Here is a 25,969-nt window from a genome sequence, read left to right on the forward strand (position 1 = left end):
GAACCCAATGTGGTAAGGCTCCAGGAACTTAAGGAGACCAACAAAAACCTTCAAGCAACAAATGCTAAGTTACGGAGGCTCCTACAGGAAGCAGAGGGGGAGAAACAGAGGTTGCTATGCCAGTTGCAAGCTAAGAATGTGGCCTTGGGAAGATTGCAACCTAACCCCCTTGAGGTAAAAAATAGTTCTTTGATTCCATGTACCTTTCCTGATGATGATTTTGCTGCATTTGAAAAGTATACTATAGGTATTGGGTCCAAGCGGTTGAGGAAGATGGGCTACCAGGGAAAGGGACTTGGGATTAATGGCTAGGGCATCATGAATCCCATCAAAGTAGAGGAAATGCCTCGTCATGTAGCACTCAGTTATGTCAGGAAGGACGTTGGGGAAATCTCCAACGCAGTTAGTGATCAGTAAATAATGGATGACGATACTTCCTCCTCCTATTCCAGTGATAGTAAGGGCTCTATGAACCCTTATTAGAGGAACACCAAAGGGAAGTGCTTTAAGAGGACCTGGAAGGTTTGGGGAAAGAAAAATCGTTGTAGTCACTGCAACGAAGAGAGACATCAGGAAAGCACGTGCCAAATGCTACAAAACTAGAAAATATAAATAAATAAGCCAACCGGTGACAATGCTCAAACACATTCATGGTGGTCTGGTTTATTAAGAAAAGGACGTTTTTTTAAATAGTAGTTTGTATGGTCTCAGTTTGTAAATCATGTGTTGCAAGTAAATGTAAAAGTGATGATGTGTTTCCATCACTTCAAAATGAAACAATGATGTTTTTAGGCCTTCTTATGAGTAGTTGAAGTATTGATTGTTATTGTGTAATCCTTGACCAAAGAGTGTGTGCTATAAACTCTTGGCAAGTGAGGGATTGTTGAGTCATGAGTGAATGTAGAAGATGTACTAGTTTTGTGTGCAAATGATTGAAAGTGTGATTTTGCAAGGACACAGGTCATATGTTGAATAGTGTTAATTCTTTTGGTGGTCCAAAAGCTCTCAATGGGGAGGATTGATCGAGGTGGATCTCCAGACACTAGGGGCATGAAAAAGGCTCAAAATTCAAAGTGGCAGAAAGTTGATTAACTTGACATCAGATCAAAGTGATCATTGCCCTGATTCCAACGGTGTGAATGAAACTCCAATCCGAGTCCGTATGAAGAAGATAGAAGCAGTCAAAGTCTGGGATTGACTTACCCATGTCGTAGGCATAAGGATGGCGCAATTTGGCAGGAATCCAGTACCGGAATCCGGTTAGTTTTCCGGGCGAAATTGTGGTTCTGTTAATTTGCCTAATATTCTCTAAGGTTCGAGAAATTTTTTAAATGGGTTTGCCTAATATTCTCTAAGGTTCGAGAAATTTTTTAAATGGGGTGGCAAGCCATAAGCCCCGCTGCCCCCGAGATCCATCATGTATTAACTTATGGGGGGCAGGTAGTCAACCCCGCTGCCCCTGGGATCCACCATGTATTAACGTATGGGGGGCAAGCAGTCAACCCTACCGCCCCTCCACATTACCTTACCACATAAATTCCATCAAAGATTTGGGGAAGCGGGCCACTAGACCAGCGTACCCGCCTCCCATCACAACATTTTAATTGCTATATAATAAAAAAGGGGAGGGGCAGGATTTGATCCCTTGACCCCTCCTCAACCATCCGACTATTTTAGCCAGCACGCCAACGGCTTTCCTTGGGAAATCTGCCCACTCAAATATTATTTAAACACTTATGCACAGTGCGTCTGGGGGAGCACGACATAGATTTCGAGACAGAGGAGGTGGAACCTTGAGCATACCTATGATAGGGGGCGGCACCTTGCCTGAGCACATTTTCTAGGGGGTCAATTTTGGTCTAGTGTTAGAATTGGGTAAGTTTTATATCGATTTTGCACATCTCGGCAATAGGAACTTAATGGTATGTCAGTTTCTGCAACAGAACTCTCCATTTTTCGGCCTTTTTCCAAATTGGAGGTATAAGACTCATTTTGTAAATGTTGATTGTACTTCTTCTTACTCATGCCACTTAATGAATGAGGCCTCCTCATTGATCGAGCAAGGCCTAGAGACGTAGTTCAAATTGGATGAACTTCATTATCAAGTCTCTTGTCTTCTTTTCATGCTTTTATGTGTTTCTCCTCTTCTTTCATGTGCACATTAAATTTCTATAGTTAAGCTACAATTTATCCATGTAATTCTTTAATACATCTATAAGCAAAAGATCTTGGATCAGTGACAGCTTGGATTCTAGCCAAAGGACACACTTGAGGAAGAAGAAATTAGTACATGAACAATGTATTTATATTGGTAGATGAAAAAGTTGCTTAGAAAAGTGTTTACGAATCGCAATGATTCCAAACATGGAATCTCACTCATGTCAAGTGAGTTTAATCTACAAATGAAAGATCTAGATTAAACGCAGGAGAACACTAATGGTCAATTGGCCCATCCACTTGGTCCAAGAAACTCCAAGAAGCAAGCTATAGAAACAATTGAGATGGCCCTTTTGAATCCTCATAAGCTACAGAATTCTGTTATTTACTAGCTTTCTTATTTCTCCTAGTAGTTTTATAGAAAGTTTTAGTTTTGAGAAAAATTAATATGTCATATTTTGTTTAAACTTTGATTTCAAACATCTCATGGCCAAAGACTTAATGCATTGCCACTAGTTTGGTTTCCCTAGTAGAAAACTAGGGAATTAAATAACTCTCTAGACTTGCATTTTCCTGAATTATCAATAGAAAATATTTAGTTTACTGAAAGGAAAAAAACATACTCTCTAAGGGTCAGAGATTTGCTTCTTTCTAATTTGTTATCCTCATTCTATTTTGGCCATCCATTTTTTTTTTATGTTGTTCATGGACATTGAGTGGCCACATTATCCACGAGAAAATTCAAGTAGATAAATGCAAAGGAATCTACCCACCGGCCAAACTAGCAAGGCCTAACCCCAAGGGTGTCAAGAATATTTCACCCCGTCGCCTTCATATAGGCGAGATACTTAGCAACACGAACTCGACCAATTGAGCTATATCTTAGAGTTTCAATTTTGGCCATCCATTATTTAGTTTTTTCAACTATTTTTTTTCTTCAATTCCCCAATATTGAATGGAATGACTATTATGCTATAAGTTGTTATATGCATAATAATATATAAGTAATCATAAAAAGAACTACATTTAATAAAATGGAGTTCGAAATTTGTAGCATGTTAATTCATGATTCAAACTTAACCCATCTTATATTTTTATTCTTATTTTATTTGAAATTGATAATTTTCTTCAGCTTGTTCTATGCTATATTCATTATGATAAATAAGAATATTCATTACAATAAATAATAATTATTTCATAATAAATTTTATTTTTATTTAAAATTAATAATTTAGAAAACAATAATGATTTGCTTTGTTACAGTGATGAAGGTGGAAGACTGGACAAAAATTGAGCTTAAATCAGGGATCATTATGCTAGGTATTTTTTAATTCGGGTCCACACATTGTAGTCTTGTTACATCCACCTTTCATACGATAGTCGATCATGCATATGACAAAGACATTGTAGTCTCGTTGTAGCCACCTCCCTACTATGGTCTACATTCATATAACAGCTGGTAAGACCACATTAGAATCTAAATAATTAAATTTAATAAATAAATAAAGTACAAAAATATAAGATGGATAACTAAAATATAATATGGGAAATTTTTCTATAATATTTAAAATTCTTTGGAAAAATATTATAATATTTAAAAAATATTTTTGAATTAAAAAAATATATTAAAAGTGAAAAATTAGTTGAAGAATAAAAAAATATTATTAATTTTATTAATATATATTCATCTTAATTAAAAATTTACTAAGTGTTTAGGAAAGATCAAACAATTTAAGATCAAACCTGTTTTTTAGTGTAAAATTTAAAAAAAAAAGTTTGCACGTCAAAATATTTAATTCCTCTCTAAATTTTATAGTTTGAAAATGAATATAAATTTATGTTATTTCTTGATAATATTATTTATATTTATATAGATTTCACATAAACTTCGATAATACTTATAGTTACACATATATATAAACTTGTATTTTTCTTTTACATGTTTTAATATTTTTTCAATTTAATTTTTAATATAATATGAATTTTTTATATATATGTTTTGAAATATTATGATTATAAATATAAATCATTATTAGCCTGTGAGGGTGTGACCAAATGGTTGTGTGCCTTGTACAAGGATGTTTCAGCCCTCGTCGAATCCCTCTCAAGCCCGAGATTTGTGTTTGCGGGTCGTGCCATTTCTACAGTGGTTATAGATGCATCAACCAAGCTTGACCTCAGGTGGTGTGGTTATAGAGGTAGCAACCAAGCTTGAACTCAGGTGGTGTGGTTATAGAGGCAGCAACCAAGCTTAAATTCAGGTGGTGTCATAATTGCTTGATCTCAGGTGGTGTTGCGATTAGGCCTTCTCAACTACTGATTCCACTGTATTAAAAAAGAAAAGAAGAGAAAATTAATATGAATCATTATTATTTAAATTTACTTTAATCTATTAGGTATATTATAGATTTCCTAATTTTATATATATATATATATATATATATATATATATAGAATAGATTGATTTATTATTTTTCTATAATGTCTTATTATTGTTATTATTATTTTGATATAATACACACTTCATTTTACTAATATTACAATATCTTCTCCATATTAGGTTATCTCCTCTTCGAAAAATTATAAAAGAAAACATAAATGATTAACAAAAATAAGATATAACCACATAATTGCATTACGGACGTTTAATAATAAAAAATTAAGTATTAAGCATATTATAAGAGAATCTTTGGGATCAAATTGATTGGCTATGGTCATGTTATAAAGTATTATATAAAATATGTGATATATGGTCCAAATACCCAAATAACTACATTAAAGGCACATTATAAGAAAATTTAATTATTAAGCATATTACAAGAGAAGCCTTTGTGGAAAGTCAATTGAATATGGTCATTTTATGAAGTATTATGTAAAATACGCGACCCAAGGTGCAAATACACCCCCTTGAACTAGCAAGTTATATATCATGTGGCTTCACCTAAAAGTTATAGTTGTAGTGATTATGTGTCACGTGAGTATGAGCCTGAACCAAATTTTGATTCCTCTAATCTCTCCCTCACAAACACATATATGAGAAATGATAAGTAAAGACAATAGACTCAAATTTAATTAAGAATTTCATAAGCACATTTTTACTCAAAACTAAAATTCCTATAAATATATAATCTAGTTCTTGTGACTCAACATTTGCATATATCATTTTTTTCAACAAAGTTGAATATATATATATAAAGAGAGTAGACTCAAAGTTAATTAAGCACATTTTTACTCTAAAATAAAATTCCTATAAATTTATGAACCGAATCGTGAAGCTTAACATTTACATAACTCTTTTTTATTCAACAAAATTGAGGATTTAGGATGAAAACTAACATGGAACAATGATATGCGCAAGTAGTATAAGCACAATGAAATGCATTGTGGCAACAATTGCAACATAACTCATGTAATGATTTATATAAAACAAGAACAAAATCCATCTTGTTTTAGATAAAATAAAAAATTGTTTCACATTCATCTATTGGCCAATGATTATTGTAAAGCTATTCAAATAGATCTATTATATTATATATTTCCATATGTGTCATAATTTATAGTGTTGATGATACATAGCCATTATCAAACCCATGACTAAACCTATATCCATGTCTTATATAAAAATGTAGATCATGATCTAAGACATGAAACCTAACTATTGTAATGTCACATAGAGATGGTGTATAAAAGAAAAACAAAATAATTTGAGGATGATGAGAAATCATTTGGTCTTATTTGTTAGTGTAACTTATAAATTGAGAATGTGACCACATTTTGAAATCTAGCCATTAAGTAACTAAATTATGCCTTTCAACCTATTAAAGATGGGTTGTTTCATGGAATTGTGTAGTTTAAACTCTTGCTCTGCTCGGTTTGGTATCTTGAAAGGTACTTCTAGTATTGTGTCTTGAATAGAAGGACCTTGATTTGTCTCTTTAGCAACTTGCATGCCACATGCCAAGTGTGCAAGTGAGTTGCACACATGCTAATGTGATGCATATGACATGCATGAGATGTGCATGTAAATCAAGCTAAATTTATGACTCATACTTGAGTTAAAGTAGAGAAGACTAAAGATAGAATAATTATCTGAATTAAAGCCACTTATCTTCAGTTAACTTGACCAGTTAATTTTGACTGTCAATATTAGCTTATGAAAATTATAAATTGAGCCTAAGTATTGATGTTAAGACACAATAACATCACAAGATTGAGAGAGGCTTCTCAATGAGCATATGTTGGGTCCAAGATAGTGCAATGAGGCTGGTGATTATATTTTCTCAGTTGATCCATTATTTGAGGATGGGAGCCTAAGTAAGTTTTGTTATTAGTTTATTAATGAATAATTCTTCGTTGGGAAAATATTTGTTTGTGTGTATGTGATTCAAACTGAGTAATTTTGATGCCTAGGAATATGGTTGTGTATCCATTCAGTTAATAATTATTGTAAACCAAATACTGGATGTTAGGTTCAGGAAATTCTAACATGGTCTTAGAGCCCCAAATATGAATCAATCTCATAATTATACACGTTGAACTCATATTGGATCTTCAAGGCTAGGTTTGTTGGGATCATATGAAGAAAATATTTTCTTTTAGGTTGAAAAGAATCTTTTTATGGGAAAAAAAAAATTATGAGTAGAATATATATATATATATATATATAAAATAAAAGAAAAAAAAGGGCCAAACGTTTTTTAAGAAAAGGGAAAGTGGAGGATCTGGTTCAATGAAGGACATGAGAAAAGTAAAGTTATTTACATGTCAGAAGACTAGTCACTATGTGAGAATTTGCGCATATAAGAAGAAGGAAGGAAGGTCGGGCGGCTGCTTCAACGTCAGCTAAGATTGATGACTTTATGGAAAAATTTGAGAAGGAATTTTCTCCAGTTTCATGTTATTCAGATAGTGGTATTATCTTATATGGGGATAAGGGTTATGGCTAATGGATAGTAGAGAATCCAGTCACATGACAAGAATAAGGTTAGCGTTCTGTAGTATTTTAGAGGTAGACTTATATTGCAATTTATTTAGTGGGACTAACACTATGCATGCAGTGAAGGGGGGTGGATGTGTTAGATTCTAGCTAGATTCATGAGGATTTATGGAGGTGAAAAGGATATTATTTCTCCCAAGGTTGATGGTACATGTTCTCTCAGTATTGGCCTTGGAGGATGTTAGATATAGAGTTTCATTTGGAGATGGACATGTGCTTCTATATTTGAAATGAATGACCTTGGATGTAGCTAGAGTGCTTGGCATGAGACAATGACAATCATATAGGTTGTTAGGACATGTTTTAGGTATATCCGAGGGGATCTTAGATATAGGGTGACTATTAGTTGTTGAGAAGGAGTAAGTAGTGAGCAAGAGTGATTATCCGGGTACTTCTAGGAGCCTTAGCTAGTATGATATCACATTGTTAGATGCTCGAGACCAGAATTCTAGGAACAAGGTTGGAAGGAATGGACCTTAATATCATATTTTGAAGCAGGTAGCAAGGAAGTATTATAGTTCATACTGAGAAGCTACTTTACCACATGTTGGCCCTCGGAAACATGGTCATGTAGTATTTGCTGCGTGTGTCCATGAGTGAATCACCAAAGATGAATATTCAAGAGGAAAAATTAGTAGTGAATGAGTGCATCATCATCACCACATTAACAAAAATTGCAAATGGACTTCGCAGCTTCATGACTAATTCATTGGCTTATTCTAAACCTTTGTGGAGATTGTGTGGAGATAAGCCTTTAATGGTACAACATCGTCTCTGTTGGTCAGCAAATTTGGGATTAATTTGGGCCAAATATGTGTTAGAAGAAGCGATATTTGGAAGTCTATTTCGAGGTTTTATTTTTTCTTTCAGTTAGACTGAGTTGCAGTCAGGGATGTGGCTAAGGATGATAGCCAGGGGCCATGAAGACACCTACAACAATCATACCAGGATTGGATTTTATAATATCCCTAGTACTAACAGCAGTAGTCATGATGATGGCGAATGGACAAACAACACAAAAGAACCACCTATCAATGATCATCAATATGTGACGTGTGTCACATGAAGCTTGCAATAAGAATCGATATGCACGCAGTTCAAGTTTTTACTTGTAAATGAATGAACAATGTATCTATGGCCTAACAGATAAAACTGCAGCTAATGTGTTAAGGCGTCAATGCTTCTTAGCGACTCTCGGATGAGTATGAGACCCCTATGCTCAGATCTGTTGTTTAAACCTATAGATTACATAATTGTGACATGTTTAACGAAATCCTTGTCATGGCTAGTAGGGGTCTAGTCAATTCCTTGTTCAGGTAATTGCATTTGTATCATTGTTCCACTGTTATCTTTCAGTTCTGAAATTGTCATTGAGTTATGGGCAGTGACCCAAGCTCTAGGCCTGAAAAAGTGGCTAAAATCCCAGAGATGCACGCATAGCACTCAGCAGAAATTTCCCTAGATGCATGTATTTCCATGTTGTGGGGGTGTTTGGAGCCTCGTGGACATATGCCTATCCATATCAAGGGACCATCCAATGGTTCAATGGTCTAAATCTTCAATTGGTCTCAGGACCGGGTTACTTGAGTGGTTGGGATGGCTCCTAGGAGTTCTATTGCCAATGTGGAAGGTTTGTATGGCGTGTTTCCATCGATTCCACTTCCTTTACTGACACATAGGGAGTCAAATCATATCATAGTAACTTCTTGTCACATGTTTACTTTAGTTGGTTGGTTACTTGGATATATCTAGGAGGAGAGTGTCACTATCTATATATATATATATATATATATATATATATATATATATATATATTGGAATCTATAAAAATACTTGAGAGGGATCAAATCTCTTGAGATGTAAACTTTTGGTCAAGTTATGTACCCAAAAGAAAAATTGCATCTTAAAATATTTCATCACTCTACAAGCTTGATATATCAATATTACAACTAATGCAAACATAACATTTTCATATCAATATTACAACTAAGGCAAACATAACAATTTCATTAAAATAATCCACTACTGTAACACCACCACACTACTATTCCTATGTAAATATAGGATTAATGTAGGTATTCCTGAATGCTAATCCTATGTAAATATATTTTTGTATATATATGATTGGAGTTGTCTTTAGTGCGACTTTTTGGAGATTCCGGTGACGGAATCCGGTGGAAAAAATTGAGGTTAAATCTTGATTTGTATTATTTAAAATGGTTTTTTAACTGCATATTTAGATTCAGCACCCTGAAAAACCCCTAGGATGCTTTGATTGTGCAGAAATTAGCTATCAAACTTGAGATTTCAATAAATTACTGTCGGATTTTAGAGAAATTTGACCGGAAAAACCACCGAAAAAGCTTCAAAAAGTCTCACTAAAAACAACTCCTATATGATTAGTGTAAATATGATTAGTGTAAATAGGAAAGTGGCATGTTTATGTAGTGATTGCAATAGCGAGTTCTCCATGACTGGTTTAACTACAATGGTTAGAGGTTGGAGGTTGTCAACGTGTCGTGGGTTACCTTAGTTTTCCATCTTATTGTCATTCCATCTCATTGCCATAATCTTCATAAGATGTGATAGGAAAGTCTTAAATTGATTGCTGCATATTTCAACTTTATTCACGGTTTAATCGATTCAGGTATAATTGATTACTTGCATGAGAGAGCACTAACGTTGTTGCAAGCATTAAGGAATGATACGTTTGTTTTCTTGATGGATGGTATGCGTTATGCCTTTTGAAAGGTTAAGAAAGAAGTTTTTCCGTCTAAAGACAGCGAGGATCTCTTAACGTTAGTTTGGTAGGGCAAAGACAAGACGCCCCGTAAGCAAAAGACACTTGTAGGGCCACAAAAGGTAAGATTTGTGAAGTTGGAAGGAAGTCACAGCTGTCTGAAGAAGAGGACCCGTTATATATGCACATTTGAAAATCAAAGAACCCAGCTAGGCATTGGAAGCGTGGACAATGATAGACAGCCTGGAGATGTAGGGCCACAAAATTCTGAGTTAATCACGTGATCGGAATTGGTTCAGTACGGAAGGTAGTGCATCTGCTAATCCAGCGGAAGAAATGAGCCACAACCACAGTTGTGGAAATGCAGTAACAACTTCTACCCAGTTGCAACTGGAAGTTGTTTTCTTTCATCTTGCGGGAAATCTTAACCTGCTCTTAAATAATGTTGACTTTTCACGACCCAAGTGCTCCAGGATTTTTTTTCTAGTGTTAAATACATACATGTAATCAAAAACCAATTTAAACCCAAATATCAAGATTTCAAAATAAAGAAAAAGAGTTTAGCAGGATTCCAACAAAAAATCTGAAACTTAAAATGTTTAAATATCCTCGACAATGGTGGCGGCCATGCTTTTACCGTTGGATCTGTGGGCCACCTCGAGATAAACCAGGACGGCCCACCCAGGCGTTAACATACCCATCGTTTTTCTTCAAACAATTATATGTTGTTAAAAAGTTGAAGGATATGGCTGAGTTTTGTTCCATTTTTAAATGTTTATGTATCAATTATAGTTATGGTTAAGGTAAAAATTGTTGTTCCACAATATTTTTACATCAGGGATTGGAATCTGGGATCCTGGCCACAAATAGTTGAAAGAATGACCACGACATTTTCCGTGCTATGCGAGGACGAAGGAATTAATGTGTCTAAGAAAACTTGTGTTGCTGGACATATTGGCACTCATGATTCGAAGCCCAAAATGGTTGACAATAATGAATACTATAATTTACAGTCGACAATAATGAATACTATATTTTAGTAGCTCAACGTCCCACTCATTTGTATATATATCTTCCTTTGGAAGAGAATTTTGCTTTCTAATGATTTTTAGTCCATTACATAATTTCTTGGGCCATCAAGTTTCCAACGGTTACATAATCTCTTGGGCCATGAAATTCCAACGGTTAGTTGAGTTTTCGAACTGCTCGTTTGACTTAACTTTTTCTTTTTATCAACTTGACTTGGTCACTCATTGAATCTCCAACTTTTAACATTTTTGGCAATTCCAACATCTAGGTATTGTCGAAATAGCCACGTTGAGGAGTTAACGTCCGCCTCTAAGTTTGCAATCGTCGGCTGAGGGTCACCTTCGCGCTCATACGGCTTTTCGGCTTATGGCGTTTTCCAGAGAGGGTCACCTGCGCGCTCATAGACCTCCATTTTGTAATACCATTTAAATTCACTGAGTTGGAGGGCAAGATTGCATTACTAAATACTACCAAGCATTTAATTTTCGATCTATCAAACATTTAGAAGCATTACTTTTTTTTTTCATTCAAAAGAAATATACAATTTAATAGATTTAATCGCCAACCCTTATTAATATAGAGAATTTGTTTTGAAATTTACAATTTAATAGATTTAATCCTGTAAGATAAAGAATTTTGTTTTGTAATAATTTTTATAGTCCATTACATAATTTCTTGGGCCATGAAGTTTCCAACGGTTACATAATCTCTTGGGCCATGAAATTTCCAACGGGTAGTTGAGTTTTCGAACTGCTCGTTTGACTTAACTTTTTCTTTTCACTAGCTTGACATGGTCACTAATTGAATCTCCAACTTTTAACATTTTTGGCAATTCCAACATCTAGCTATTGTCGAAATAACATGATCGCTCTCAAAACAACATTGTTAAGGTTAAGTTGCAGCCACGTTGAGGAGTTAATGGCTGCCTCTAAGTTTGCAATCGTCCGCTTTTCGGCCTATGGCGTTTTCCAGAGACTGCGCGCTCATGGACCTCCATTGCTGAATACCATTTAGATTCACTGAGTTGGAGGGCAAGATTGTATTACTAAATAATAGTCTAATGTAGATCTACTGAGTATTCAGAATTAAATCTCTTTACATTCTAAAAAAATTTACAATTTGATAGATTTAAATCCCAAATTAAAATGGATTTAAGTTGATAAAACATAGTTAAAAAATCATAACAAAACTCATTCAAAAGATCTGCTACTTAAAAAAATCTTAAAACAATCTCCAGCAACACAGTTTCCATAGGTTCTATTCAACGTCTGCACACAACATAGGACACAGCTTCTCCCATGCTCATATAGCAGTGATCAGCTGTCCTAGTCACGCGGGATTCAAAACAGCAGTGACAACTCTCATCACGCTCACTCCACTGTCAAATCTATTGAAATAATAATTTCAACTGAAGCTTTATTTTATTTGCGATGCGATCTATCGCATATCGCAAATCGCAAACTCACCCTGTCACCCTCTGTTATGTGCTGTGATTTCTGCGATAGCGATGTTGCGATGCGATCCGATCGCATATCGCAGATCGCACTAATGTGTGTGCTCCATTTTTGTGTTCTGCCAAATGCGATTTCACGATGCGATTCAAATGAAGTCAATGGTTGAAGTACATGCCAGCAGCAAATGAATTTTATGTGAAGTGAAAGTTACATTTTTGACTGCCAGTAAATGTCAGTAAAACAGTAAATGCAATTTACTGTGGGTTGGCAAGTTTTGGTAAGGATTTTAATTTTATTTCAGCGGGAGTATGGGCACAAGAAAAAGTTGGTAAAACATTTAATTTTTTATTATTTCCTTTACGGAGCATGGTAAGTGAAAACGTGAAGTAAGTTTTTCTTGTTGTCATATATATATGTAATGTTCTTTTTGTGAGCAAGGGTGAGTGAAGAGAAAAGAACGCAGCAGCGCGTATGAAAATATACACAGCAGTGTAATGGTATTGTAATGCACAACAGTGCGATGTAAAAATAGAACGCAGCAGCATGAGAGAAAAAAATTGATGTGTAATTTCCACACAGCAGTGTGTTGATCTCTTTAGCAGAGACAGAAGTTTTATTTGTAATGCAGTGTAAATCCTTTCAAAAGGAGAGACAGAGTAGTTTTTGTGTGGAACTCAAATGTTCCTGGTGAATCCCTCTGAGAGAGAGGAAGAAGTTTGTAAACAGCAGTTGCCTTTATTAATGAATAGAAATTTGTTGGTGTGTGAGAACTCTGTCAGCTGCAAGTAATTTTTTTTTAAAGTTTCCGCTGTGTTAAAGATCCTGTGGAGGTAACAGAGCATTGTTCTCTGTTCTGTGTTTTTGTTTTTGGAATTTTATCAGAAAAATTCCCAACAGTGGTATCAGAGCGTTGTTCTCTGGTCTTTTGAGTTTGAAATCACCTGAAATTTCCAACAACTGATATCAGAGCTAATCCAGGCTCTTTGAAGGGTTCAAAGAAGCTGAAGGAAGGATTCTTATTGCAGCAACTTCTCCAGCAGTGTGAAGACTCAGGCAAAAGAATCCAAGGTATTTCTCAAGTTTTTTTTGTGTGTTGCTGTTGAAGACAGTCTGTTATTTTAAATACACAGTGAAGTATTTGAAGCATAGTTAAGAGTGCAAAAATGGCTGGCACCAGCACCAGCAATAGCATGGGTATGCAGCTCCCATTATTTGATGGTAAAAACTATGACTATTGGGCAATAACAATGAAAGCCTTGTTTGCTTCCCAAGACTTATGGGAAATAGTTGAGGATGGTTTTGAACAACCAGCAGATGAAAATGAGTTTAATGCATTAACTCAGGGAGAGAAGGATCTGTTGAAGAGCTACAAGAAGAAGGATTCAAAAGCCCTTTTCTTCTTGTATCAAGCAGTGCATGGAAGCGTGTTTCCAAGGTTAGCAGCAGCTAAGACATCCAAAGAAGCATGGCAAACTCTCAAGACAGCCTATCAAGGCATGGAGAAAGTGAAGACAACAAAGCTACAGTTGCTGAGGAAAGATTTTGAGAACCTGTGCATGAAGGAGTCAGACAATATTGACTCATTCTTCACTCAAGTAATTGGCCTGGTCACACTAATAAGATCTCATGGAGAGATACTTGAAGAAAGGAGGATTGTGGAGAAACTATTGAGGTGCCTACCCTCAAGTTTCCATGTGATTGTCACCACCATAGAAGAGACAAAGGATCTCTCAAACTTTTCAGTTGATGAGCTTCATGCATCACTGATAACACATGAGCAGAGATTGAGTAGAAATGAAAACTCATCTCTAGAGCAAGCCTTCAAGACCCAGATGTCTTTTGGAAGAGGAAGAGGTCAAGGCAGAGGAAACAAGAGAGGAAGAGGCAGAAGCCAAAATAGAGGTGGAAGGAACAGCCCAGCAAATTCTCAAGGAAGAGGCAGCAATCCAAATCAGAACCAAGCCCAAGGCAGCAGCCAACAAAGTGGACAGCATCATGCTCAAGGACAAAGGTATGAAAAATCCAATGTCCAATGTTATTATTGTAAAAAATATGAGCATTATGCCAGTGAATGTAAGAAGAAGCAGCATGATGTGAACAATAGATCTAGTGTAAATATCACTAGAGAAAATATCAGCGAAGATAATGTATTGTTAGCTTGTAACATGGCTGAAACAAATAGTGAAGACATATGGTTTCTAGACTCCGGTTGCAGCAACCATATGACAGGAAACATAGCCCTCTTTTCTACTTTAGATCAAAGTGTGAAGTCACAAGTCACACTTGGGATTGATAGCAAAATTTCTGTTATGGGTAAAGGAGAAGTCAAAATATTTACAAAGCAAGGTGAAAGGAAAACCATAGCAGATGTCTATTATATTCCTGGAATGAGATGTAACCTCTTGAGTATTGGACAGCTAGTCCAAAAGGGTTATAATGTTTTCTTTGAGAATGATGTATGCACCATCATGGATATTGCACCCAGCAAAAGATGCATTGCTGAAGTGAAGATGACAAGGAACAGAATGTTCCCGCTCAGAATAAGGGCAGATTTGAAAAACAAAGATGCAATGGCAGCAGTTATCCAAGAGGCTTTCCAAAGCCAACCAAAAGATGAAAATTGGTTGTGGCATTTGAGATTTGGACATTTCAACTTTGGAGGCCTTAACTTGTTGAACAGAAAAGGAATGGTAAGAGGATTACCATTGATAGAGAAACCGGACAGACTTTGTGAAGGCTGCATATTGGGAAAACAACATAGAGAAAGTTTTCCAAGTGGGAAAAGCATAAGGGCAAAAGCACCCTTAGAAATTGTCCACTCAGATTTGTGTGGACCGATGCAAAATCCATCTTTAGCTGGCAGCCAATATTTTCTAACATTTATTGATGATTTTACCAGAAAGACATGGGTTTATTTCTTGAAGAATAAAAGTGAAGTGTTTGAAAATTTCCAAAATTTCAAAGCACTCGTGGAAAATCAAAGTGGGCTGCGCATCAAAGTTTTGAGAACAGACAGAGGAGGTGAGTATATCTCCAAGGAATTCCTATGGTTTTGCAGATAAAATGGAATTCATAAACAGTTTACAGCTAGGTACACCCCACAGCAAAATGGAGTTGTTGAAAGGAAGAACAGGACCATCATGGATATGGCGAGGAGCATGTTGAAGGCAAAGCATTTGCCAAATGATTATTGGGCTGAAGCTGTACATTGTGCAGTATATATTTTGAATAGGTGTCCAACAAAAGCAATGATGAACAAAGTGCCGGAAGAAGCATGGAGTGGGAGAAGGCAAGGAGTCACCCACATGAAAGTTTTTGGATGTGTAGCCTATGCACACATCCCAGATCAGCTAAGGAGGAAGTTGGATAGCAAAGGGGAGAAATGTATTTTCATTAGATACAGTGAGGAATCCAAAGCTTACAGGTTGTATATCCCATCCACCAAGAAGTTTTTTATCAGCAGAGATGTTCAGTTCATTGAGGAGGAAGCTTGAGATGGAAGCATAGAGAAAACAGTGAATGTTAAAAACTGTTTGTCTCATGATGAAGATGATGAGGAGGTGGCTGAAATACATCCCCAAACAGCAGTGCCAACACAAGGACAACAAGGAACACCCTTGAGGAGAAATGAGAGTGCTTCTCCAAGCACTCCACAAGGAGGAAATTCAAGTGCATCTTCAAGCACTTGCACGCCAAGTGAAAGAGGTAAGAAGTTCAGAAACTTGAGTGACATTTATAATGAAGGAATGAATTCCTTGTTTGCCTTGTACTGTCATGTTGATGATCCTATTCATTTCGAAGATGCCATTAAAGATAAGAAATGGATAGAAGCTATGGATGAGGAGACGAATGCCATAGAAAGAAACAAGACATGGGATTTGGTTGAGCTACCAAAAGGTAAAGAAGTCATTGGAGTCAAATGGGTCTATAAGACCAAGTGCAATGCTGAAGGCAAAATTGAAAGACACAAGGCAAGGCTTGTTGTCAAGGGATACAAGCAGCAGTATGGGAGAGACTATGAGGAAACTTTCGCACCGGTTGCAAGAATGGAAACCGTGAGAGCAGTGTTGTCCATAGCAGCACAAAACAAATGGAAAGTTTATCAGATGGATGTGAAGTCGACATTCCTAAATGGAGTGTTAAAGGAGGAGGTTTACATTGAACAGCCTATAGGCTATGAGAAGAAAGGCCAAGAGCACAAAGTGTGCAAATTGAAGAAAGCTCTTTATGGGCTGAAGCAAGCGCCAAGAGCATGGTACAGCAGGATAGATTCCTATCTATTGGATAATGAATTCGACAAGTGTGAAGGAGAACCCACCGTCTACATCAAAGAAAAGAATGGTAAAATTTTGATTGTTGTCTTATATGTTGATGATGTTATTTTCACAGGTAATGATGATCAGCTCATTGAGAATTTTAAATCAGTCATGAAAGAGGAATTTGAAATGACTGACATGGGTTTCTTGAGATACTTCTTAGGAATAGAAGTAGATCAAAATGAAAAAGGAATTTTCATTTCACAAGCAAAATATGTAAATGAAGTATTGGGCAGATTTAACATGCAAGAGTGCAAGGCAGCAATCACTCCCACAGTGATGGGATTAAAACTCAGCAGAGAGGACAACAGCAAGGATTTTGATCCTAGCCTGTATAAGAGCATAGTTGGCAGCCTAATGTATTTGACTGCAACTAGGCCAGATATAATGTTTGCTGTTAGTTTAATTTCCAGATTCATGGAGAAGCCAAAAGAGGCACATTGGCAGGCAGCAAAAAGAATTTTAAGTTATGTCAAAGGTACCAAAAGGTTTGGAATGTTATATACTACTTCAGAATGTTCAGATTTAGTTGGATACACTGATAGTGATTGGGTTGGAAGTGTAGATGATCGGAAAAGCACTTCCGGTTATGTTTTTCATATGGGTTCAGGAGCCATTTCATGGGCTTCTAAGAAGCAGTCCATTGTAGCATTGTCTACAACGGAGGCTGAATATGTGGCAGCTACAGTAGCAGCATGTCAAGCAGTGTGGATGAGGAGAATGTTAAGAAGCTTAGGCCAAGAGCAGGCAAAAGCAACAGTGATTTTTTGCGACAACAGTTCAGCTATTGCGTTGTCCAAGAATTCTGTGTTTCACAAGCGAACGAAACACATTGATACAAGGTTTCACTACATCAAAGAATTGATGAACAACAGAGAAATTGTTTTACAACATTGCAACACTCAAGAACAGGTAGCAGACATTCTGACAAAGCCACTGGATCAGAAGAGTTTTGAATTTTTGAGGAAACGTCTGGGTATGATTGATAACCCAGCAGTTGAAATTAAAGGGGAGTGTTGAAATAATAATTTCAACTGGAGCTTTATTTTATTTGCGATGCGATCTATCGCATATCGCAAATCACAAACTCACCCTGTCACCCTCCGTTATGTGCTGTGATTTCTGCGATAGCGATGTTGCGATGCGATCCGATCGCATATCGCAGATCGCACTAATGTGTGTGCTCCATTTTTGTGTTCTGCCAAATGTGATTTCGCGATGCGATTCAAATGAAGTCAATGGTTGAAGTACAGGCTAGCAGCAAATGAATTTTACGTGAAGTGAAAGTTACATTTTTGACTGCCAGTAAATGTCAGTAAAACAGTAAATGCAATTTACTGTGGGTTGGCAAGTTTTGGTAAGGATTTTAATTTTATTTCAGCGGGAGTATGGGCACAAGAAAAAGTTGGTAAAACATTTAATTTTTTATTATTTCCTTTACGGAGCATGGTAAGTGAAAACGTGAAGTAAGTTTTTCTTGTTGTCATATATATATGTAATGTTCTTTTTGTGAGCAAGGGTGAGTGAAGATAAAAGAACGCAACAGCACGTATGAAAATATACACAGCAGTGTAATGGTATTGTAATGCACAGCAGTGCGATGTAAAAATAGAACGCAGCAGCGTGAGAGAAAAAAATTGATGTGTAATTTCCACACAGCAGTGCGTTGATCTCTTTAGCAGAGACAGAAGTTTTATTTGTAATGCAGTGTAAATCCTTTCAAAAGGAGAGACAAAGTAGTTTTTGAAAGGAGAGACAAAGTAGTTTTTGTGTGGAACTCAAATGTTCCTGGTGAATCCCTCTGAGAGAGAGGAAGAAGTTTGTAAACAGCAGTTGCCTTTATTAATGAATAGAAATTTGTTGGTGTGTGAGAACTCTGTCAGCTGCAAGTAATTTTTTTTTAAAGTTTCCGCTGTGTTAAAGATCCTATGGAGGTAACAGAGCATTGTTCTCTGTTCTGTGTTTTTGTTTTTGGAATTTTATCAGAAAAATTCCCAACAGTGGTATCAGAGCGTCGTTCTCTGGTCTTTTGAGTTTGAAATCACCTAAAATTTCCAACAAAATCCTGCACGGCGGCCGCTCCACATGCAGGATAACCTCCAACCTTTGGTGCACTCGGCAGCCACTTACTGTAACCCTAGGTATACAGTCAACACACGCTCGCTTTCTCGGAGCCTTTACGACCATGGCTCTGATACCATCTCAGAAATCTCAACGGAAAATCAAATCTGGAATCTGTGAAATTTGATGCCCAGCTATTTCGACTCCGAAAGCCCGCGAGTTATGGCCCACGATGTTGTCTCTTTCACTTGCTATCCAGCAACAAACTCGTCGTTTCCCAAAGATCCTAACAAACCACGATGTGTAGCCCACCATCCTCTTTTTGGCCTTGGCCTTTCCCGACTGTTCGAGCCTCCTCCAACGCGCACTCGGTGCTAATCCAGCTGTTGAAATGGGCAGTATCGTTTCTGGGTTCTATTAAGTCTTTGAGTACACTATTGTTCCAGGTCTTTAGAAAACTTGAGACCGGTATTACAAAACCGTCTGATTATTTGGTACTGGGTATGCCCGGCTAGACTGCATGGGCTGGTTTCATAATCGTCAGAGAACTTAATCCCCAAGATAAATATTCATTCCGGAAGTAGTGGGCTCAATGGGAATGTTGGTTGGGCCGCTCACCAAAATCGAGGGCTTCCGCGTTGTTGGCAGCGGAGGTAGCAACCAGAAGGTGAAGCTTCTGAAGGAAGAATTTGGTTGTGATGATTCCTTAAATTACAATTCTGAAACCGATTGGAAGCTACGTTGACCAGGTACTTCCCCAGAGGTACCAAATTTGGTATTTCTTTTTTTTGGTTAGGAATTACAGCACCTTTGTGGAATCTATAATTTTAGTTTAGAAATCCGATACCAAATTTGGTATCTCTGATTTTGGTGTAGGAATTACAGGGCCTTTGTGGAGTCTATAATTTCTAGTTTGGAAATCCTAGTTTAAAAAACTTACTAACACGGTACACCGGTCGGTTTTGGTGTAATAGCAAACTTCTTTGACTTTAAATTTTGGTGTACTGGCAAACTTCTTCAACTTTAAGAATAAGAATTGACTGATGTTGGAAACTGTTCTGAGCCATGTCATTATGAAACCTCGCATTCCTATCTTTGTATTGATTTCATGGTATAGTCATAAGTGGAAACAACATTTGAGAGTGACAAATTCCCGCTCAACTTGTGGGAAAATGTTCAGAGACAGAAGGTTTCCTCTGTGGGTAGTACCTTCGTCGCGAGGGAAAGTCTATCAAGGAATGGAAAATCAAATACATGAAAGATGTTAAGGAGTTGAACAGCTTTTTGAAAGTTGTCAATTCCATGTTTACTAAGGAACGTAGCCTATTTGCTATATGTTTTGGACTTTTTTTAAGTTTATTTTCTGATTTAATTGGTTCAGAATCAGGAAAGAATTTATTATTGAAGTTATAATTTTCTAGGATCAAAATGTTTTAGAAGTTTTTATAGTAATTTTTCATAGTGTTGAATCTATAATGACAAAACTAATTTTAAATAACAAATATTTCTAAAAATTAATTTTAAATAACAAATTTCAAAATTTGGAAAAAAAAATTCCCTATTTTACCTCAAAAAAAAAAACAAAACAAAAAAAACAAACCTCCTTTAAATTGATACCCTCAAAAAAACAAAAAAACAAACCTCAATTGATACCAACAATCTTGGCTGCCTTGCGTCTTTACTGTTGGATCTGCGGGCAGCTCGACACTAACCAAAGGCGGCTCACCCAGGCCTTAAAATACCTCGTTCTTTTAAAGTAGTTAAAAAGTTGAAGGATCTGGCTGAGTTTTGATCCATTTTTAATGTATATGTATCACTTAGAGTTATGGTTAAGTTACCAACTGTTATTCCACAATATTTTTACAATCAACGACTGGGATCGTGACCACAAACCGTTGAAAGAATGACCACGACATTTTTCCACCGTTGCAAGAATGACCACGACATTTTTCCGTGCTATGCTAGGACTAGGGAAATAATGTGTCTAACAAACCTTGTGCTGCTCGACATATCGGCAGTTACGATTGGAAGCCCAAAAGGCTTGACAATAATGAATGGTATACTTTATTACGTCAACGTCCACTCATTTGGTTCGAAAATATTTGATTTGGACAGTTGGAAGAGAATTTTGCTTTGTAATCCTTTCTAGTCCATTACATAATTTCGTGGGCCGTGAAGTTTCCAACGGTTACATAATCTCTTGCGCCATGAAGTTTCCAATTGAACTAAGTTCAGTTTTCTAACTTTGCTACTTTGATTGAGTAGTTTTAATATTATATTTTTTAGATGTCTGACTCGAGGATTTAATGGCTTATACTTGGTCCCTTTTTCTTTGGCTCGTCTTTTTGATCATTTAATTTTGTTTTATTTTTACTTTTTATTTTTTTAAGGGAATTTAATTTTTTTATATATATTTTTTGAATTTTTTATTATTATTTGTTTTAATTAAATTATTTAAGTTTTATTGGTTTTAATTTTTATTTTTAATTATTTTTTTTAGTTATTTTATGTCTTATTTTGAGGTTTGGGTAAAATCTTTTCTTTAGTCTTATTGGAATATGTAATTCTTATTTGTGTGAGTTGTGATTTTCTATTTAAAGGAATCTATTCCTATTCTTTAGAGTTGTTGTATCTAGATATTCCTAGATTGGTGTGTGGTTGAGATATTCTCTCAACAAGGTGATTGTGTGTCCATGATAGTTTACCTATCTTATCTTGAGACAACACTAAGTGTATTTATATGTAATCTTATTTGATGTGAATATATGATATTGTGTGCACTATCAAAAATTAAGTAGTCCTTCCTCCCTTTCTCTATTTTATTTATTTGGTTATTAGATTTTTCCTTTCCCTTAGTCTTGGTCTATCTTAATTTGTATATTAAAATATTAACTTAAATATATTTCTTTTTATTTTATCCAATCATTATTCCTTTATCTTATTTCATTTATTTGGTTAATAATTTTTTCCTATATTTTAATTTAAATCAAACATATTATATATATTAAAATAGTATCTTAAATATATTTTACTTCACTAATCATATTATTATATAAATAATCTTTTGGCTAATGATACTATTATATAAAATATATTTTACTTGACTAATAGTATTATTATATAAATAATCTTTTACCTATAAAATTACTTAAAACTTTTTTTAACCAACTACCATAATCTGATCTTTGGCAATTCCAACATCCAGGTATTCTCAGAATCGATCGCTCACAAAATAACATTGCTCAGCTTAAGTTGCAGCCACGTTGAGAAGTTAATTGCGCCTCTAGGTTTAAAATCGCTCGGTTTCTAGCCTATGGCGTTTTCCAGCAGGGCCACCTGCTGGCGCCATTCCTCAACATGGACCTCCCTTTCTGTGTACCATTTCGATTGGAGGGCAAGATTGCATCATTGGGAAGCTCTGCATCTCTTTGGGTTGGAGATAATGTTTTATTTAATATAGTGAGTTGAGTTTAAAATTGGTTTGGGATTTTGTTGATAAAAAGTCTACTTTTATATTTATATTTAGAATTTGAAATTAATTATACAACATAATTAAATAATAAAATATACAACATAAAAATATTATTTTAAATATATTTGTATATACTATATTTCCACACACTTCCTTTACTTCGTTTTTACATCATTCGGATTCAGAACGCTTATACATTCAAGTCTCAGTATTTATAATTCAAGTCTCATCAGCCTCCAACCCTACTTCAAAAAATGCTCTATTCAAACTAATGCAGGGACATGGTAAAGGAGAGAACAGGGATCCAAGCTATACAACTCCACCAAATGGCTCGTCTTTGTCTTTGATGAATTAAAGAGCATAATTTAATTATAATTCATTACCATATTGCACACTAATCATATTCTCAAAATATGAGTACAATAACAATCTGAACAATATGATTTAGCATATTCCTCGAGGGTTTTTTTCTCTTTTATACAAGATCTGTTGGAAGGAGCTAATTCCAACTACCACCTTTATTACAGCACCCAGAATTCAACAGAAGGTTTAAATGCAAGTTCTAGAGATCTTTGACAAATGACAAAGCTTCCTGAAGAAGCCACTGACCCAATTAATCTCCAGAACTTTCTCTGTCCTATATATATACCTGTTTAATCAGTGAACGAAGCAAGTGTTCAGAAGTTCCAAGTCTTGTGTTCTGTGTTTAAGTGTTGTGTTCATAAGTTGTGCGCCTCTACTCTCTGATATGGTATCAGAGCAATCTCTAATTTGGTATCAGAGCGGTAGAGGTTGAGTGCTGTGTGTTCAACAGTCTTCGCTCTCTAATTTGGTATCAGAGCACAGGTGAGGTGACCTGTGTTAAGAGTTTGTTGCTGCAAGCGTTGCAGCTGTGAGAGTCCATTGCATGATAGAGGGCCAAGACCTAAGTGAAGTATGTGATGTCCACTGGCTGTGAGTGGCTGCTAATAGTAAGCAAGCCGTGTGAGGAGCCATTTGTGAGTGCTGAGTGCCACTGCCACTGAGGAGTGCTGAGTGTTGCGATTTGAGTACTGCGGGAGTGTGAGTGTTGCATGAGGAGAGCCAGAGTCTGCGTGTTTTCTCCGAAGGTTTCAGCTTAAGGCTGGTCTACACTTGGAGAAGAAGTTTGAGTAATTTTTGTGTGTGTGTGCTTGTGGTTGCATCTGTATTGGTGCTTGATTCTGTGTCTGTGGTTGTGTCGACACCTATATCTGTGGCTGTGCGTGTGGCTGCGTGTGGTGGAGCTGTATGCTCATCGAGTTGGGAACCGTGAATAGTGTGTTTGTCCTATTGTTGGTGGATTGTGTGCCACTCGGGAGTGTGTTTTTTGGAGGCTTTCAAGCAAATCTTTGCAGATCAATAGGCAGATCCGTTCAAAGCCACAGACTCGATGAAAGCTGACGGTGGAAAGTCTATTGCAAAGTCTATTTCGGTGTTGTGTGTTGCCTGTGATGAACTGAAGTCAGGTTACACATTGAAGACTGAAGGTGAAGATGTTTGTTTTGCTGTGTAGAAGGTGCTCGTCGACAAGCATTTGAAGGACGCTGCATTGCTAGTGGGTTAAGTGTGGCTTTGCTGTCTGCGTATGTGAGTGTTGAAAGACCCTAGGGTGGAGCCTGGAGGGCCGAGGCAAGCCAAGGAAGAGCGTACAGGGGCACCAAGGGTTGTAGATGCCATGAAAAACTATTGTTGTTGAAGGACTGTGTGTGAGAAGAAAATCTTTTGTGTTCATATTTGTGGTTAGAACCACTGTCCAATTATGGGCGGCTTGTCCCTATTTGTTTTAACTGCGATTGTGTGTTTGTGGCTTCATATCTATTGGGGGTGAAGCCCTTTTCTCTAATCTAGTCACAGTAGATCCATAGTTGGTTGAGTGTCACAATCAGTCTTGAAGTTCTGTGGAAATGTTTTACTGATACTCATAAATTAGGTAAGGGAAACGCTTTTGTGAATGCTAGTGTCGTGAAAAAAAGGTGGTGAGTTGAATTAAAATAGCATTGAACGTGCTCCTATGGTGTGCGCCTTGTGTGAGATAGCTGATATGTCTATCTTTTTAGATTTTTTTGACAATGATCCTTTCGATGATCATTTTCTTAGGAACCCATTTGGGTTGAGCAGTATTTTTGAGTTCTTGGACAAACAATGTCATGTTGAGGATCATGTTGTTCAAGAAATCACTCATGTTGAGGTTCCTGCCCAAGGGGATGTTCTGAAGCATGAGGAAACTGTAACTGAAGCGATTACTATATCAGCCCCTTCAACTGAGGCTCCTGTTGTTGATACTGAAACCGTAAAGGAAGAAGAAACAACATCTACCCCTGCACCAGTTGATGCTGAAGCTCCAGTTGAGGTCACTGTTACCACGGTAACCGAGGAGGTTGTAATTCAACCTATAGAAAATGTTTTCCTATGGAGAGTTCCTCTTCTTCACACTATGGGTGATGAATGTACTGACGTGATTCTATTGAATTTTCTCCGAGCAAGAGACTTCAAGGTTTTTGAAGCATTTACTATGCTGAAAAACACAATTCTCTGGAGGAAACGTTTTGGAGCTGACAATATTTTGGAAGAGGACTTTGATGCTGAGTGGAATAATGTGGCTTACATGCATGATTATGACAAGGAAGGACATCTAGTATGTTACAATGATTACGGGGCATTCCAGAATAAGGAGCTCTACCTGATGACATTGAATGATGCTGGTGACTGCTTTTTGCGGTGGAGGATTCAGTTATTAGAAAAGGAGATACAGAAGCTGAGCTTAAACCCTGGAGGCATAACTTCAATGGTTCAAATTACCGATCTTGAGAACACGCCTGGTCCTGCAAAGTGGGGTTTGCGACAAGTTACCAAAAAGGCATTGACAATTCTTCAAGACAGTTATCCAGAGTTTGTTGTTGCTCGTCCTGCTAGAGTGACAGAGACTTTGTTCAAGTACATTTCACCAGAGTATGTGCCAGTATAGTATGGAGGTTTGAGCAGAGAAAATGACGCAGAATTCTCTACAACAGATGGGGGAGTTTCAGAGCTGTTTATTAAACCAGGGGTGAAACAAATGAACAAGCATGGACCCTTTCGCAAGAAGACAAAAATGAAATGTTTTGTAAGCCTAGCTGAGACTTAGACCAGCAGGCAAGTTAAAGTTTAGGTCTTTGTGATTAAGAGTATAATGTTTTTGTTATAGAGTTGGAATTAAGGGGGAGTGTTGGAAGGAGCTAATTCCAACTACCACCTTTATTACAACACCCAGAATTCAACAGAAGGTTTAAATGCAGGTTCTAGAGATCTTTGACAAATGACAAAGCTTCCTGAAGAAGCCACTGACCCAATTAATCTCCAGAACTTTCTCTGTCCTGTATATATACGTGTTTAATTAGTGAATGAAGCAAGTGCTTAGAAGTTCCAAGTTTGTGTTTTGTGTTTAAGTGTTGTGTTCATAAGTTGTGCACCTCTGCTCTCTGATATGGTATCAGAGCAGTCTCTAATTTGGTATCAGAGCGGTAGATGTTGAGCGCTGTGTGTTCAGCAGTCTCCGCTCTCTAATTAGATCTCCCTCTAATATTTCAACAGCTTCTTCGGTGCCATGTCTTAGATATACGATTCACGTGTTTTTCTGTAAGACATGGCTCTCCTCAGCCATGAGTTGATATTAGCTAGGAATCAAATATTGGTAACCTTGACACGGGAACAAAAAGATGGGTATGGGCTAATATAATAGAATAG

At 36.6% G+C, this 25,969-nt stretch overlaps 1 protein-coding gene and 1 pseudogene across 1 annotated transcript; both read left to right on the plus strand.

Annotated features, from left to right (window-relative positions):
* The window catches only part of LOC149172780 ((+)-pulegone reductase-like), a 126,952-nt pseudogene extending 106,786 nt beyond the window's left edge, over window positions 1-20,166 (plus strand).
* A 4,091-nt stretch (window positions 20,167-24,257) lies between these two features.
* Window positions 24,258-25,211, plus strand: LOC149172781 (patellin-3-like). The gene has a single exon (XM_089426460.1). It carries the CDS (start codon window positions 24,258-24,260, stop codon window positions 25,209-25,211), a length of 954 nt encoding a protein of 317 aa, XP_089282586.1.
* Window positions 25,212-25,969: the final 758 nt, after the last annotated feature.

The sequence above is a fragment of the Pinus tabuliformis genome, chromosome 4_2 (genome assembly GCF_031772625.1).
Source record: "Pinus tabuliformis cultivar Carrire ecotype Pingquan chromosome 4_2, CPIR1, whole genome shotgun sequence".
NCBI classification, from domain to species: domain Eukaryota; kingdom Viridiplantae; phylum Streptophyta; class Pinopsida; order Pinales; family Pinaceae; genus Pinus; species Pinus tabuliformis.

Bases quoted from the DNA above. Each gene is read 5' to 3' on its own strand.
- LOC149172781 (XM_089426460.1), top strand. From the start codon at position 24,258: ATGGTGTGCGCCTTGTGTGAGATAGCTGATATGTCTATCTTTTTAGAT.